Source organism: Rhea pennata, chromosome 8 (assembly GCF_028389875.1).
Source record: "Rhea pennata isolate bPtePen1 chromosome 8, bPtePen1.pri, whole genome shotgun sequence".
NCBI classification, from domain to species: Eukaryota; Metazoa; Chordata; class Aves; order Rheiformes; family Rheidae; genus Rhea; species Rhea pennata.
The window spans coordinates 19,464,913-19,483,357 of record NC_084670.1 but is presented as its reverse complement, the minus strand read 5'-3'; the positions used below and the strand labels follow the sequence as shown (position 1 = coordinate 19,483,357).

Genomic DNA, 18,445 nt, shown 5'->3' with positions numbered 1-18,445 from the left:
CACCAGTATAAAAAAAGGCAACAGGCTCTACAAATATATTCCACATCACAATAAGATTTTAATACTGAAATCATGCAATTCTGTGGCATACTCAGTGCAAGTATTTCTGAAGTAATCACATGGTAAATAGCACTCATTTTCAGGGAAGAAGAATGATGGGATCACATCTGGCAATAAGGACACAAGACTGCATCCATTTCTTTTTTTAAGATCAAGAGCCAATCAAACTGCCAATCTACAGACTAAAATGTACTTCAACTGCAGTGTACTTTCTGCTGTTATTTCAGTTCTGTCTGAACTAACAGAAATACAAAAACATTCATACTAGCCTACAGTGGCAGTCAGAAAGGTATAAAATCAAATCCATCAAGCACCAAATCTAAATACTCTATGTGTGATTGAGACAGAAATATCTTTGCCATTTCTTTCCCTTCCCCTCCAGTCTTACTCAGGATCAGTTTCCAATCATATTGTAACCTAATTTTTGACTGTTTCATCTACCTACTAACTTCCCTTGTAATTCCTCCTTTAAGCCTCTTTCACACAATTTACTGTACTGACATGATTTAACTGTTTACTCAGTGGGCAGAAACTGAGAAACTCCTCTGTACCCTAATCAAGGAATACTTTAGGAAATCAAAGTAATAGCAACATTTTTAAGCACTACTTTAATTCTATACTCCATGCAAAGCAGTTTGTTCCATTACCAACAACCACAGAAAAAAACGCTACTGAAGTAAACAACAAGTAACTCTCTTTCTTATGATTTTTCAGTATTACTGAATCAGGCAGAGATGGCAAAATAAAGGGCACAACAATAAGAAAGCACTCAACAATATATTGGAGCTATAGTTCAGAGTTTAATTTTAAGTATCCACAATAACTCACTACAAATCCTAATATTTCCCTTTAAAATTCTAAATAAAACAGGTTCTACTTAGTTCAGTTCTAGCCAAAGAATCAAATAAAACTCTCACTCTACATACCCATCTGTAAGTAAAGTTGTACAGTCTTTTTTTCACCTAAAGATACGGAATCATCTCCTATATTTTATTTTACTCCCACTTCACATGTTCTCTGTGTCCTATATGAAAAACCTAACTATTTGTGGAATAAAAGTAATTTCATTCTTCAACATGAAGTACTCTATGTTACGTCTTTAATATCTACTCATATCAGTAAATTCTCAGGCAATTAAAACAGCAAAATATTAAACAGTGAGCAAAAAATCTCAGTAAATAATCCATATTCTAGGTACTATCACGAAACAGTAAGTTCTGAGAAATAGCCTCGAATATTGAATATACATGAAATAATGATCACAAAATATTTCTTTTACACTGAATACAACTTTTAGAATTTTCTTAACATGCTAACCTATAAAACTGAAATCATCCAACTATGTGTGGTAATTTTTAAATAATTTAACTAACGCTCTCTAAACTGCTGTGATTCTCCAGTGTCACTGTAAGTAACTTTATTTGTTCTATTTGTATTTTAAAGTCATGAGTTGACATATATTAATATCAAACATAATCATACTTTTAACTAAGCTTACATAAAGCATTTTGATCAATATGAAAGTTTTTTACTCATGAGTATGACAAACCTCTCGCACCAAGGATTCCAAACTCAACAGTACAAACAAAAATCTGTTTTCCACCAAGCTGCAAAAGTTTCCCTAATTCAACAAAAAACAAACTTAGAAAGATTACACAACAGACTTATCACTATGCTTGCACAGTCATCTCTGATTCCTGAATCTACATTCGAGTAGAAATTAATACTAAGCAGGAGATAGAAACTGATGCTGTTAAAGCAATTAAATGAATTTTTTAAACAGCAGTCAAAATTCCATTGAATTTCATGACTGACTACAAAAAAGTCGGAAGAGATGCATACTCATAACTTAAATGTATATTAAAAAAAATCCATTATTTGCTTTCTGTACAAATGTGTGAGTAACTCCAACTTCCTTAAACCAAATTAAAACTAAGAAAAACTTCTTTTTATAATAAAAATCTTCTTTCTGTGAAAAGTGGAACTAAGGAACTAAAATGGCATCAAACGCTAAAATGCCACACAGTATTTTTGAGGTTTATTGATAACTAAATCATAAGCACAAGACGACAGCTTTGGTGTTGACAAGGAATGTGAAAAAAAATCTATTAATTATGGATAGAAATTAAGAAGGGTCTTTAGATTCAAGTGTAGAAAAGAAGGAAAATATCAAGGCTTGGTGGCTACAGAACAAACAAGGAACTAACTATAGGAAAATCTGAAGAAATAAATTATGAATAAAAATAACATAAAAGTCTAAGCAACTAAAAATAGAGCATGTTTTAAAAACTATATATTTGGAGAGATGTAAGCCTTTCCTGCTATGTGCTTTTGGAGGACTGGAGAACTTGCATACTTAACCAAAACCCTCTTATCAGCAGGTGAAATTAACCATTTGACACTCTATGATTGCTTTAGGACATATGAATCCTGCAAGTGTTCTGTTCTTCCTTTGCATTTATTTTTATCATGAACAAATTTATAGAACTAAGGTTTAAAAATATGCATCATTCATGCATATTTAATAAATATATAACCAAAACTGAAAATAACAAATTCCGTAAGACACAAATGGTAAAATTAACTATTGAAAGATCACATATAAAACTACCGAAAATTAATAACAACTTTGAATCTGTATTGTACTGAATAAGAGGATGCAACAGCTTAATGAAGGACTAGGAAGAAACAACTACAAAAAGCTATGCTGTTCTCCTAATGGAATAACCGCTACCAGTCATGAAAGTATTACAGACAACATCCAAATAACTGTCAGATTTACTTGGAGATACAGGAACATGATCCTCTTCCCACAAATGAACAAAAGTCAGCAAAAATCAAACCCTCTTTTCCTATGACCTAATGAAGAAAAACAGTCATGAAAGCCACAGACTTCAGGTTTGACTTAAAGTCTGATTATATTTGCATGATAAAAGTTTGAAATGTTAAGTACACACTACTACAAATAGTCTATCAGAACTGTAAGAAACACTTCTATAGAAGGACTTTGTTAGAAATTCACTGTTCTCAGTTTCCCAGTATTCAATGAAGATAAACTAGGAGCAGTACTCCCAACTGGTCTGTATATAGTTTAGAGAAAGAACAGCTCTCCTTTCAGAGTTAAAACTAAAGACTGAAACTTGTTTTTGAAACACTGATAATTCATTATATCATACTAAAAAAAAAGCATGTGCTAGCCATTCAGCAGTATGACCTTTAGAAGATTAGAGTTTCTCAAAAAATTGTAACAGAATACATTTCATCCAACAGCAAGATGGAGTCACTACACAGCCCACAATTACAGTCTTGCGGTATAAATCAAACAGAACATATAAAATGTTTTATCTAAGAATCACTACACATAGATATCATTGGCACCTCATCTCTAAGAAGCTACATTAAAGTTCTGAGAAAATATCTTCAGTTCAACTACTGAAATTTCAGTGAAACCAAACCCAAAGTAATTCATAGTAGTTATTGGGTGTTAGGCTGTCAAAACAAAAAGAACTAGTATACACAGGCTTTCATTGTTTTCATTTGGAGCTATTAAAGTTTTAACATACAGAGACAATTCCTGTTTTCACTGGACTTCAGTTACCACCCACAGACTGACTGGATGTAATTTCTGGTAAAAACTGCTAAGTTATGATGGACTACTTATGTCTTACTACTTCCCTTTCAGGAATGCAGAAGATAGTAATTCAGGGAATCATACCTGTATCCATCTAACAAGTTCTAGGCTAATGCCATAAAGAACTGCAGTATCTTTCCTGGAAGAGAGAGATGATCATTAAACTTCCTAGTGTGTTTTAAATGTCTTTAAAAAAGTCATTTTAGAAGGAAGACATTCTTGCTATGAGAGAGCTCAGTCAGGCACAGACTACTTTTATTATTAAAGCAGTATCAAAACCTGGGAAGTTAAATTTAAAAAAATCTAGGTTACATGAGTGCAATACTTGAGCAGGAATGAGAACCGGTCTTGGAAAACAAAAAGCCTCATAGGTGGTTTTACAAAAAAAAGAGGCAATCACAAAGAATCAGAATACCTCACAAAATTACTTACCTTTCCTCGCACTGTGACACATAATTGTATACTCAACATTCCCCTCACATTATTTGTGAAGTACAAAAATCCCAGGCATTCAGATTTTCCTGATAAGTTATTACTTCTCTTCAAAAAAAATCATTTTTTTTTTCTCTTTCAAATATACTCTCCTTTTTAGATACATGACCTAAGCAGGAATTCCAGTCTGCTGCTTTTCTCCCAGTTTTATTTTAACATACTGAAAAACACATTAATAGAAAGTTCTCCATTTTCTCCCTCTCCTCGAAGCAAATATGTGACATTTTCTGGACCACATTGCATGGATCTCAGAAGCATCACCACCTACCGTTTAACAAATTCTCCAGATAGTAAGAAAACGTAAGTATTAAGAGAAATTACACTTTTCCTTTTAAAGGATTCAGAATTAACCTTATTAATAAAAATTTTCACCATTCATAAATCCAATTTCCAATCTATAACTATGTTCTACTAAATCTCAGCTACCAACAATCAAAGCTCAGAAGCCTGAAATAGAATTTTCTGACCCATAATTAACTAAAACAACTCACTGGTAATTTTTACAGATTAAGATAATAAAATATAGCAACTACAATCAAAAGGTAGAGCCAAGAAGCTTAGATGTAAAGTCATAACTGAGCATTCTATCACAGAAGCACATTTGGGGGGATGGGCAGAGGGTGAAATATGTGTTTTTAGACCTTTTCATAAGATTACCTAGAAGAATGCATTATTACTGCAATATCACCAGAGTTATCTTCAGATTTCACTAACTTTCCATTTACCCCCTCTCTTAGAAAATTGTCTCTAGAAAGTTCCTTGTGCGTAACACTTAAGCACATTAATGAGTTCCAATGATTCTTCAAGACTTTTGCCCACAGTTGGTGTAATTAAATATATAGTCAAGTATTTATATCATTAGGACCTCAATAAAAAATAGATTTAAGGGGAGAAGGGAACTCCAGAAGTCCTTGGCTCTTCATAACTAATTTTTTTAATCAGTCCTCATTAATGGGCCTTCATATAGTTTAATAATCACTAATTTGATTTAATTTTTAATGAAAAATTACAGGAAACAATGCTTCATTCAAATCCAGGTAATGTGCATCATCTTTCTTTCAGCCACTGTGTTTCAGATTTTATTTCTCTTGCACATTTGATCTCTTCCCTGATTCTCAAATTCCTGTTCTATCCTAAGACTTGTTGACAATTTCTGCAGAGCTTCGTGAAAATAAGGCTCTTTCTAACCATTCCAATAGATGCAGATCTTTGTTCTCCACTCTTCCAATTTTTGAACTACTGCAACATTCTTTTCTCTGGTATTGACAAATACAATTTCACTCACATATGCTTCTTGAGTGTTATCTCTACTCGTCTCTGCATTCTTTTCTATCACATCAAACATTAGCTTCTTGATCTCACTTTCAAGGGCCTTTCTGGCTGATTCCAGCTCTATTACCTCATTATACCAAAGCATCAAGACTTGCTTTTCATGAGACTCCAACACTCCCTTGAACATTTCAACAAGTACTTTCTGTGTTCTCTTACACTGTTTACAAACTAATTCCCTGCAAACCTAGAGAAGGTTCCCCCCGTGCATTGCTATCCTCTGCTTGCAAGGCTTACCAAGAGAAACAGTTAAAATAATGAATTGACATCACTAACCATGGTGTTGTATGATATTTGCTTTTGCACAACTCTGTAGCCAATCACTGACCCATCTTCCGCTGGAGCTGAAAGTTGACTGAATTAAGGACGGTCATTTTACTCTGTACAAGTACGGCACAGTGGGATCTCACTATGTGATTAATGGTTTCAGGTACTAAATAAACGCAAACAACAACAAAATGCATTCCAAATAGCAATTGCAGACATCAAACTTCTTAAATATTCCTAAAATCAGACCTACTTCATATAAAGAGGAAAAGAACTGCAGACCAACTAGAAGTCATAGCAGATAGCTGAAACAGGAACAATTTATCCATATATTATAGCAAAAAATGAATGCTGGACCAAACATTAAAGCATCCTCTGCCAGAGTATTTCTCTACTGCAGAGAAACTGAACTGTATCATAGCACAGATACTGCCTTGGTTTCACAAAAACAAGAAAAATTCAGGCCTCACAATATTAGGTTTTTATCCCAATACAAGACTACACATCTCTGAGAGACGTAAAAAGGAAAAGAACCATGCATAAATGCACAAACTACCATGCCACCAGACAGTTTCAGCAGTAAAATGCCCATCTTACTTCAGGTCACAAGGTAGAGTTCTAACTACAGAAAAACACAAAAGGAAAAGGAATTAATGAATCTCACATATAAGTTTCAAATTTCAACACTATTAAGATATAAACAGAAAAATAACCCTTTCTTGTTCTTGTTACTCAGCATGAAGTGTAATACTGTTACCATTCTTCTCTTAGAGGAGAATTTGTAGTGAAGAAAAAAAAAGAATTTTATTGCAGATAATTCCATAAACATAAAGTCAGTGTAGAGTGTCAGCATTTTAATGAAAACCTTCTGGGTTTCATTATTATAATACTTTTTTTTTCCTCCTCCCATCCAGCTGAAACACTGTCATGTATCAGAGGTTGAATTTACAAACTTTCTGCCAAGAGAGCGCTGGGACTAGGGTACGTAAACTCACTAGGGGCAAAATGAGGCAAGCTGATTGGAATTTCAGCTTTCACTGAACAATCTGTTCACTAACACAAGGAAAAAGCTGAACGTATCTGGACTTTGGGGGATTCTTCTTCTACCAACAGAAAATTTAAGTTAGTAAAAAAAGTATGTGCATGTGCTATTAACAATAAAAATCTAATCAGTACTGTGTTAAAAAACTTCCTCTCCACAAAAAATAGCTGCTTTACTCAATTGCTGCCTTCACCAAGCATACTAAAACACTGTTCTACAAACATAAGGAATGAGGGATTTAACTATTGTATTAAGAGAGTCTCACCTAAATCAATCCAGTGTAAGAACTAATTTAAATACACAAATGAAGCTTTGGACATTTTCCCATGGCACTACTACTGTGTTTACTACATCTATAGCCTCATTGACAACTCTACATAAGCAGTAATACACAAACCTCCTGTTTTCAAGCATTTATCTTCAAATTGCTAAAAGCCCTTTTCATACATAGGTGGACACTCTTCACCAAGAACTGAAAGATAAATACACTGATAATAGACTTTTCTCTACCCGTGCTTCTTCTATTCCACAGGTCTGATGGTAAAATTTGCAATTCCAAAGGATCAGTTTCCAGACATTATTTAGACAGGTAGATACTTTAAAGAAGTTCTCTGCTTGGTTTGGATTGTGTATTCTCAAGCAATCTCCTTCTAGTCTTACTCAAAAAAAAATCAAACTGCAAACTGTAGCATGCAGATTTTCAATACAGCAAACTCTCAGATTTTTTATTATGAATAATATTCTAGGTAAATAAATAAATAACCAATAAGGAAGATAGAGTCACTTTTCCAGTGTTCAGCAAGATTAGAAAAATCCTATGTATGTTTATGCAAACTTCCTTGAAAAGCCTTTACATTTCCAAATATATGTGCAAATGAGGTCATAAAAAAAAAGATGCCATTTTAATAGCCACCTTGTTTTCAAACTTGAAAAAATACTTCCTAAACAGATACTCAAGGGAACAAATCTGTAGACATCCTTAAATTAAATTATGTTCAATATTAAAACCAAACCGATAAAAAAAGTCTCAAGATAATGACTCACTCCTTCCTGGAAAAAACAGTAAAAAGGTCAGATGTTTATGAACTAGACAATTGCTGGAAAAATGCAGATAAATATTATTCCTAACTAAGACCTGATATAATTGTTTTCATTCCTGAGCCGGAAGTAACTACACATATAATAACCAACTACTCGATCCTTACATAACTTTCTATTTGGAAATCTCAGAGGTCTTCACAAGAATGAGATAAGCGGCACAATACTTGGGTGAAATAGACTGTAAGCTAACAGAGGTTAAGCATCTCATCCAACACCTTACGCAAGACAGAGGATATGTCAGAGGCCATTTCATGGATGTGGAAACCTATGCAATTTCATACTTTGGCCACAAGAAAAATTCCTTGCACAAACTTGCAGATCACAACAGCATCAATAAATGAAAAGAAGAACCCATACAGAGTACTGCCTATATTCTTTAAATTAATAGGGGTTGCCACTAAAGTCTAAGCAGAAATTGGGGGGGGAGGGGGGAGGAAGGGAAATCAAGGTTTCATCTCATAAACATCTACATATTAAATAAAATAACCAAATTTAACATAGTGTATGTTAGCATACTGAAAAAACAAGTTTACAAAATATTGAGATTCAAAACCACAGAATTTCTGCTTGTGATATGATCTACAGAATTATTTTCAATACTTTTTAAAACATTCAAAAAAGATGTTAGTAATTTAATGACTACATAACCCCATCATCTTGCATCAACTGTACAGAAAGATTTCTCAGTATCAAAATGCTTTGAAACCCTTCAAAAAAATTGATTTTTGATCTAAAAAATAATTTATTGAACATAAAAATAAGAAGTAATATTACAACAGAAACATGCTACATAACAGTTATCTTTTAGAGTCAACTTTTTTTTTTTTTACATAGTTGTATACCATGGGTATTTTCCACAGAGCTAAACTTTGTGATTTTTAGTAATAGACAACATCACTACACACAATTTATCCACATCTATGCAAAGAGAATACACCATTTTAAGACAAGGAGCAAACCTAATGCTCCAGACAGGCAACAGTACCATGAAAAAATTTCAAGAGCTTTTTAAAAAACACTAATACAGTTGAAGATGATTTAGTCTTTTTGTAAATAGAAGTTGGTTTGAGGCATGGAATTCATTCTGTTTAAGGCAAGATTAAGAAGAGTACATTATAAAGCATACTTTGATCTTTCTTTGGTCAACTGTAACTTATTTCTAAAACAGACAGTATTGTACAGTGCTAGTGGTTTCTTAATTATAAAAAAGGGTGTGATTCTGGCCCCAAAGAACTCAAGACAATAGCATCATTAAATCTTCTATGGCTTTTTTTTTTTTTAAGTGTAAAATCTTAGCACAAAAGCCTTCAGCATAACTTTTGCTTTAAATATTTATCAAGAGGTGAGAAACAGTGGGCTAAACTTGTTTTACAGAGTGAAAATACTGTGACATGGTCATTCAACTACTTTTTCCATCAAGTACCACTGAGAGGTTTACAGATGTTCTAAGAGAACTTGCATCAAAAAAGTTAAAAATCATCCCTTCAAACAATGTCTTTCTTCTGACAATGCTTCAAGTGATTTTTTTTAAGAGACAGCATTAACCTCTAATATTTAAGGAAGCTACTGTAATAACAGAAGTGCCAATCATGATGAGTTTCACTTCCCTCCGTTCATTAAGCCGGGAATTTCACTACCATCATCCAGACTCCAAAGCTCAGCGAGCCTTTAATGTCAAAACAATGCTAAGTTAATGCTATTTGTATGCTTTATATCAATTGCAAAAAGAACTCCAGAAGTACAGAGACACATATGCTAAAGAGAGGCTCATGCTGATTTACAATTCTTTAACAAATTAGAACCCAACATTGTTATTTCCAAATATTTCAAGTTGCTACAAACCAATTTTACTACCCCGTATCTATTCTTGTCTTGTATGTCGCAGTACAGCTTGAGAGAGAGAGATCAGACTGGGCCATCCTATTAAGTGTGCAAGTTTGTTTGAAAATCCTCTTACTGCTTGTGAACATAAACATATTGCATATTTAAAAAAGGATGTTAAAAAGTTACATCTCCAGAACATGTATTTCAATAAATAGCAGCAATTTACCAAAGGAGTGCAGCAGTGGTACTTTGCTATCACATGTCTTTTTTTATCAGATAACTGTGGCTTTACAAGTACTACATAGGAAAAAGTTACGTATTAGATACGGGAAAATGAAGAACAGAGTAGTCCAATTCACAGAAAACGCAGTTTCAACTAGATTACAGAAGATCAGGATCCAGACTTCTCAGTCCTCACTATTTTGTTCTAACCATTAAGAAAAGATTATCGCGCAAGGCAGTTCCCTAAAGTCTTTCCCTTTTGTCCAGACATACCATAAAGAATATGCTGCAGAGTGACCACAGAAATAAATGCACTAATAAGAATGAAACCATTTGTGGAATAAACTCACAATTGATGAAAAAAAACTGTGGTTGTGACAAAAAAAAAGTTAAAAAGGGAACATGTTTTACATAGTGTAGAAGTTGTAAAACAAAGCAGTTCTAATGATATAACAGCTTAAACAACATTTATTTTACTATTATTAGTTCACATTGTTTTATACTATACTGTCAAAAGAAATGTATTCACAACTGGAAGCAGTAACACAACAGGGAGCATGCAGTTTAGCCAACATACATACTGAAAGGCACAAAGTGCATCTAACCACTTCAGCCCACACAAGATGTATATATATTGGCCAACACACACTCACTTTGGACAGTAGTGCTGTATTTGTAAAATGGTTGATTGAAAAACAAAAACCCCCAGAAACTCCAAACAGAAAGAGTAGCTACAGCATCTATATAATTAAACAATATTGACTTATCAAAAAAACCCTCTCCACTGTCATGTCCATAATATAACTATGACAGACATTTTAAATAAAAGTAGCATATGCAGTATTTTAGTATCAGAAGAGCTACATTTACAAAAATATCAGATGGGAGCTCATTTTCTAATCCCCTAAATTTTCCCTATATCCTTATTTCTCTATAAATTTATCCATGCATATTTCTTTCTCTATCAGAAATAACAAAAAGACTCCAGAAAAAAAAATGTAACAAAATAATTCAGTACTGCCAGTCAGCATAAAGTATCAATAACTAGCATGAAGAGACACAATTAGAGGAGGCTGGATTAAGATTTTAAAGCACCATATACAAAATCATCAAATTTGCTTCAGTGTGTCAGAGAAATTTCATGTACAGGTGCAAAACGTTTACGCAGAAATACTGTCATCTATATTCTGATAAATCCCACTGTACTACTGTAGGTATAAATGCTAATGAAGTGAGACCTTCAGGCTCAAAGTCTCCAGTAGACCTGTGCAGAACAGCTCTCTGCAGTTGAAGTCTGTAACACCATGAGCTGCAAGTGTCCTGCTGCCATTATCATAGCCAGTATAGCGACCAAAGCTGCAGTGATGTTAGCAACAGTGAAAGATTAAAGGGAAAGGTAGAGCATAAACCATAATGCAAACACATCCAACCTTTTATCTACACATTATTTACAACCCTGTCTTTGAAGCTCCACTAATAACAGATTTTTCTTGCATTTTCAACCTAGAATGACGCTCATTTTTTTCATAAATAAGTTTTATGCCTGATCATCTTTATTTTCCCATCAAAAGATATCAAAATAATTTTAAGATCTGACATGCATTTCAATCATCAAGAGGAGCATCAAACATTTTTTCTGCTATGAGAAAGGAAATGGTCTGCATTATAGTACTCAGTAATAGATAACATTAAAGAAAAAAAACAGGTTCAACAGAAAAAGTAACCTATTTAAAAGGGATAGATAAACAGAAAACTTTGTATCATCAGAAGCTAGTTATATAGTTACAAACAGACTATTTTGCACATAAAATTACAGCATTAACAGAGCTGTTGGTATCTCCACTGAGTCTAGCACAAAATACATTAATTTTGCAGAGAAATTAAAGTGTCACAGTGAAACTTTTAACTTAAATATTCTGACACGATTTCTTCAAATTAACACAAGGTAGAACTAGGGACTTGGGCAAAAAAATCCAGTACGTCTGAATATAAATTCAGCTATTTGCCCAACACCATGAATAAAATGCCTATCATTCACAGAAAGTGTGTAGTCAAGGTCCACCTTTTTCATATAAATTTCCTTTAACACAGAAGGAAAATAAACACTTTCTTACAAAACTGAACACAACACAGAATACAACTTAACAAACTGAAGAAAATAAAACTAAATGGTTGCCAAAGTGAAGAGATGAGTAAGCTAAAACTCTCTTTTCTAAAGCAATACATGCTTGTTCAAGAGCATGTATCAGTCTCCTCCTAAAATACAAACCCTTACTCTTCCAAGGCACTGACCTATAATCTCTCATGCGAAGTATTCACAAGCATGATCTACAAAGACATACCTATGCGGCCAATACAAATCACGTATTTTATTTACTACTGTTAAAATTACAATAGCTTTTTTTTTTTTTTTTTTTTTTTTGCTTTTGTTAGCAGTGCTGTCAGTACTTCACCAGCAGATTTAAGCTGGATTCTCACAGTGCCTATGATTCCCAGTTAAGCATTGGGCACTGCAGAAAACACTAACACAAAAGTAATCCTAAATATTTTTCATGCAGGCTTCCCCATGTAATAGATTTGATGCAAAGCTAAAATATCTCCATTTTGAATAATGAGCCACAATTTACTTAGCTAGCTTCAGGAGCATTGCTGATCCCTGACTCTTGAACCCCACACACCTACCCTGGTGGCAAAGCTGCAGCCCACCCCAGCCCGGCACAGGGAACCAAAAGTCCTGGTCTTCAGCTGATCTCTCTTCCTATCGATAGCCCTATGCTACAAGCCCATCTCCTGCCATATAACATTACCAGAGATCAGGTTTTCCCCCATAAAGGACTGAATCCACCTCAAAAAACAGAAAGGTACAACGCTAGAGCCAAACTAAGAGTTCTTGAACAGATTTCAAGCTACAATATTTAGCTTGAATATTTAGCCCTATTTTTTCCAGAGAGCAAGAGTGTGTGTTTTACAATCTTTAGTCTTCATAAATAAATGAAGGGCAGTCGGCATTTAAAATGGGGGCATTAAACCATCCTGGATACTATCTTTTTTCTCTTAAGCTTTCCCATGACCAGTCACCAACTCAACTTCACTTGTAGTAGCAACAGTAGGAAATGTAGTAGGAAAAAAATAAGACATCTAACACACCCCCATCTGTGGGCAGACATAAGTGCTTCACTCCAGAGGATTCCCGTCAGAGAAGCCCTCCCTTCCACACTGTCCTCGGCAAAGCCAAAAAGCATCGGAGGACGAGTTTTAAGGTTTAAGAAAAGTAGAGATGTAATGCAGCACAGATACTTTCTGTCTTCTTGCTGCAAATTCTTCGTATTAAAAAATGCATGTACACATATGTGTGTGTATATATGTGTATATATATACATATATAAATACGCATGTACGCACGTATATATATATACATACACACACACAAAACAGCGTTAACCAGTGTTGCGTGCTACGTTTTAAGACAAAGCTGAACAACAAGCCGCTTTCAATTTGGGGAGGCAGCTCAATATGATTTACGTGTCGGAGCAGTCCAGTGGTTTTGGAAAGAGCAGCAGCCCGGCACGGCCGCGGGGGACACCCGGCTTGCTGCCGGGCCGGAGCGGGCCGCCCGGCCCTCCGCTCCCTTCGCCTCAGAGAAAGGCGGGAGCGGGCGGCGCGGGGCCGCCCCGCCCGCTCTGACCGTTGAGGGGCTGCTGAGGGGCTCGTGGCGCGAGCGCCCCCCCTCCCCCCCCCGCGAGCGCCATGGCCGCGCGAGCCGCCGCGCACGCCCCCGCGCGCCCGGGCAGGGCGCTCCCCTCCCCTCCCCTCCCCGCGCCGCCCCGCCCCCTCCGCCCCTTCCCAGCTCCCCCTCCCCAAGCGATTACGCCACCGCAACCGCCGCCGCCCCCCCCCCCCAGCGCCCCCTCCAGCGTCGCCCTGCCGCCGTGGCCGCCCCCCCCCGCCAGCCCGCCAGCCCGCCGCGGCCCGTCCCCCCTCGGCGCCGAACAAAGCGCCTCGGCCGCGGCCCCAGCTCCGGCGGCGCCGAGCCTCCCGGGGAGCCGCCGCGGCAGACAAGGGAGGGCGGTGAATCCCAGACACAATGAGAGGCGAGCGGGGACTCACCCACAGCTCCGTGCCCCAGCTCATGGCGGCTCCGCAGCAGCGCCGGCCCCAGCAGAGGCGGCGGCAGGCACTGGGGTCGGGCGGCGACGCGCCGGGGAGGCTCCCGTTGAGCAGCGCCGGTGCCCTCGGTCACCGGGGAGAGGCGAGAGACGGCGGCAGGAGGAGCAGCGGCGGCTCGGGCGCGGGCTCCGCCTGGCGCAGGGAGGGGGAGCCGCGGAGGAAACTGGGAGAGGAGAGGGGCGGGCCCGGCCGGGGGGCGGCCGGGGAGCGGCCGCCGCGCCCGGGGGCGGCTCGGCCTCGGGGTCGGCGCCCGGCCAGGCCCCTGCAGGGTCTCCGGGAGACCCCGCGGCGGCGCCCACGGGTCGTTAACCGTTAACGAACGGGGGAGGGGAGGCTGCGAGGCGTTAACCGTTAATGAAAGGGAAGGGGAGGGCGCGAGGCGTTAATCGTTAACGAACACGCCGTGAAGGTTGCGAGGCGCCACGGAGCGGCGCGGCGCGGCGGGCAGAGTGCCGTGCCCGAGGCACCTCCTGGCAGTCTGCGGCGACGCGTTAAGCAAAACCAAGGCATCGGGGCTGAGCTAGGGCGATCAGGGACACGTTTTACGAGTGTCCACAACGAGGTCCACAGGCGGCGGGTGCCCCGAGCGCGCTGTCCCGCCGCGGGCGCGCTCGGGGCACCGCCCGGGAGCGACAGAGCCCGGCGGGCCGCGCTGCCGGGGGAGCAGCGCAGCCTCACTGCGGGGACAAAACCTTCGCGACAGCCGCTCCTCCGATAAGGAGCGCTGAGCGGGAAAGGAAGATGGTTTGTGAGTAAATCTTAAATTAACACCTCCGGTTATTTTTCGTCTGATGTCAATCTTGCATTGCCTATTTTTGATGGAGTAACTCCAGTGACTCATACATTTGAATGGGGCTTTCCTCAGCGACTGAGAAAAGAGGCATGTTAAATCCTGGTCAGAGATTTTTTTTTTCCCCAAGTGTCCATGTTATGTAATTATTAAAGCAAAGACTTTTGAAAGTAATCGCTAATAAAAGTTAAATTTCTCTCTCAGTGAAGGCATCAATTTCTTGATTTTCCTCTCATGTTTAAAAACAAACCATTTTTATAGGCTATAACAACTCTGATAATACTACTTTTAAGTCTATCAAGCAAAAATGACTTTTTTTTTTCTTTTTTTCTTTTTTTTTTTCCATTTCCAAGTCACCATTCAGGTAACATTCTTTTGCATCATACTTAAATTAGGTTCAATCTGGGAAAGGTGAATTCTTCTATATGAAACTTACTTTGATAAATAACATCCTAAGTAACAAAAAAAGTGCATGATCACAGGTCAATTAAATTTCTGGAGTGAAATGTTTAAGATAACCACATTATAGTTAGAAGTACATCTGGTTTGTGAGAATGCACAAACTAAATAATTATACCACATTTTGTGGTGGCCTACAGTATGTCTTAGCAAGCCAGTGGTCATATAACCCCAGTGTTTTAGACTGAAGATTAAATTCCAGATGTGGGCAGACTTCATTTGAATTCTGACATGTTAATTCACAGAGTTTGTAAATTGCGAACATTACTGAAAATATTCACCAAGCTGAATACATTTTGAGGATTTTGGTAGTCACACAGTGCTAGGAAAAATACATTAAACAGTCAACTTGAATCAACTTTTTGCTTGGATACCAGTTTACAACACAGAGTTCTATATGATTTTTCAGAAAATAAAATCAGATGACATAATGCAATAACCTGATTCAAAACATTAGGTAAAAACTAAAAGATTGTGCCTAATTGATATACTTTTAACTCTCTTCTAAATTAATACCTATGCCATAAGTTACTGCATATGTAATAATTATAGAAATAGTAATTTTAAGAAAAATCTTATGTCATGCATTAAGCATAATCCATATACTAACATGTCTCGACCAATGTTTGTAAACCCAATGAAAGATTTGGGCAGTTTTATTTTTGGTTGTCCAGTTTAGCACATTTTTAAAGCAGTGTAATTTTGAGAAACAAATGTGCACTGAACCTCTAAAAACTGGGGCTGAAATCCTGACTATTGAAGTGAAATAAAAATTTGCTGCCAGCTTCAGTATAGCCAGAGTTTTTTAATTTTCTGATCATTTCTGTAAAATCACCATTTTTCCAATGGTTTCACCTTAGATATCTAAAAAATTAAGCCCTGAAAAAATCTTTGAGTTAAGAATTTCAACCTTAGAAGCCCCAACAGAGTATATAGAATTAGGCTAATGAGAAAAAAAAATGCTAAATTCTCAGAATTGCCAGGAGCTTGAAAGTCAGGTACTTGTTTCAAAATGAAACATAGACATGCAAATTTGAAAAAAAAAAAAAAAAAAAAAAAAAAAAAAAAAACTTTCACACACATGAAGCATATATCAGAAGAGCTTTAAAGTATTTATGATACTTCTGGTTTGTAGATAACTTAAAAATTAGGGTTAAGTGAAAGAACCTGGAGGTTGTTAACTAATTATTCCTAAGCCTGCCAAATGTGCAAGGGTAACATCCCTAGCATGTCTGGATTTGTTTTCAACTCAAAGCAATTAAAAAAAAAAAAAAACAAATTTGATCATTTTATGGTGATCTCTAGCAATGTTAGGAGAAAGCAACTACAGCTTGTATCGCAGCTGCATAAACACAATATTTAGCTTCTCAGTGATGCATGAAAAGCCTAATTTCAGTTGATGGGAGATTTCCCCAGGGCAACAGGAATCTGTTTTTGTCTGCAGCTCTCTTCAAAAGACACCTTTACAAGCCCCATGCAGAGCAAGTGTCAGGAGCTGGAAGGCACTGCAACAATTCTGGATAACCTCACAACCACTGGAGCAGGCCGAGAGGCTGCTCTGAATCACAGTAAAAAGCGACAGAGGCATTATCACAGCAACCTCTGGACTACAGGTCCTGTTAGAATACGTGTACACTGTAAAAAGTGGCGATCAACAAGTAACACTGAGCAGGCTTTGAACAAGCTAGCACTGGAGTAGGAAACAGTATAGCTACGGCAATCTGGCTTAATCATTCTGAGAGGTTAACTACCAGAACTGGGAATTAAGGCTGATTAAGCCAGAAACTATACACACTGACACACTGTTTCTGGGACCCAGCCTAGTATCCCTGCATGGCAATGTGATGAGCCATTTAGCTGTATCAGTTCATTCAGAACTAGCTCAGATCTTAGACCTTCCTTATGCAGTGTAAAAATATCCCTAGAAACCAAGCACAAAACCTGACTCAAAAGTACAGCTCACAATTATCTGAAATTCTATAAATAGCCATTAGTTCTTCAGGTAAACTAAACAAAACATTTTGGGGAGAGTTGAACAATATATATATATATATAGTATAAAGAAATTGAAATTTTTAATGCTTCTAAAATTTCTAGAAAAACAAGAAATACTTTTTAATCAAAGGCATAATATTATTTTAAAATAGAAAATCAATTTTAGGTTTAACATCTATGCAATATACATTCAAAGTCTCCATATAATGCCTTTTATACAGTTCTTATAGATAAGCTATAGATAGATACAATATGGATTATATATAGATTATAGAATTCTAAAATTCAGTTCAAAGCCTGTTTCTTGCTAACAAATTTCAGTGGCTTTATTAGTATTTGATTCAAAATACAGCCATAACTGTTTTCAAGATCGGTTTCAGACTTTTAGTTTGCTTTTGATGAGGCTATGCTTCTTCCAAAAGCAGAATTTAGGTTCATATATGTGTCTAAGGTAAATAAGTACAGACGTGGATTTCACCCTTCTTCAAACTGGAAACCATCCTTTCATCAGTACAGAAAAGAACATGGCTCATTACAATAACTAACTACAAAAATAAATTGGCTGTAAGAAATTTAAGTGATAAAGAGCACTTAGATAACAGTTATCACAGTACCTGGAATTTATACACAAAGTACTAATTAAGACCACATAATAAAATCTGATTTTAACTTACTGAATATAAACTAGGAATGTTAGCAGCATAACACTTACCTCAGTCTCCGCTAATTCAGAGAGAAGTCTGACATCAATAAATATCAGGTCCTTTTCCTACTCAAGCATAGTCTTGTCTTTGGAGATTTCCATCCATATACTGAGCTCTTCTGCAATTTAGTGGTTCAGGATCTGAAATGACCTATCTGTAACACGAGGAAAACAGTATATTGCATCTATGAAAGATACTGCTGGAAATGTTATAATTAATCATTTAGAATTTTGACATTGTTTCCTCTATCAGAGATTGCAATCAGCCTCCATTTGGCTCTAGTCCTAGAAGTAATTTAATAAATATTACCCAACATATTTTTATTCTCAGTCACATCTCTTAAAAACATTAAAGACAAGTCC

The 18,445-nt window shown here is 37.1% G+C and overlaps 1 protein-coding gene across 3 annotated transcripts in view; it reads right to left on the bottom strand.

Annotated features, from left to right (window-relative positions):
* The window catches only part of FNBP1L (formin binding protein 1 like), a 62,173-nt gene extending 47,903 nt beyond the window's left edge, over positions 1–14,270 (bottom strand). For all 3 annotated transcript variants that reach the window (XM_062581076.1, XM_062581077.1, XM_062581075.1), the window contains exon 1: positions 14,076–14,270. In XM_062581076.1, the coding sequence (XP_062437060.1) occupies positions 14,076–14,099 (24 nt within the window). In that variant the 5' untranslated portion in view covers positions 14,100–14,270. The remainder of the gene's footprint in view (positions 1–14,075) is intronic.
* Positions 14,271–18,445: the final 4,175 nt, after the last annotated feature.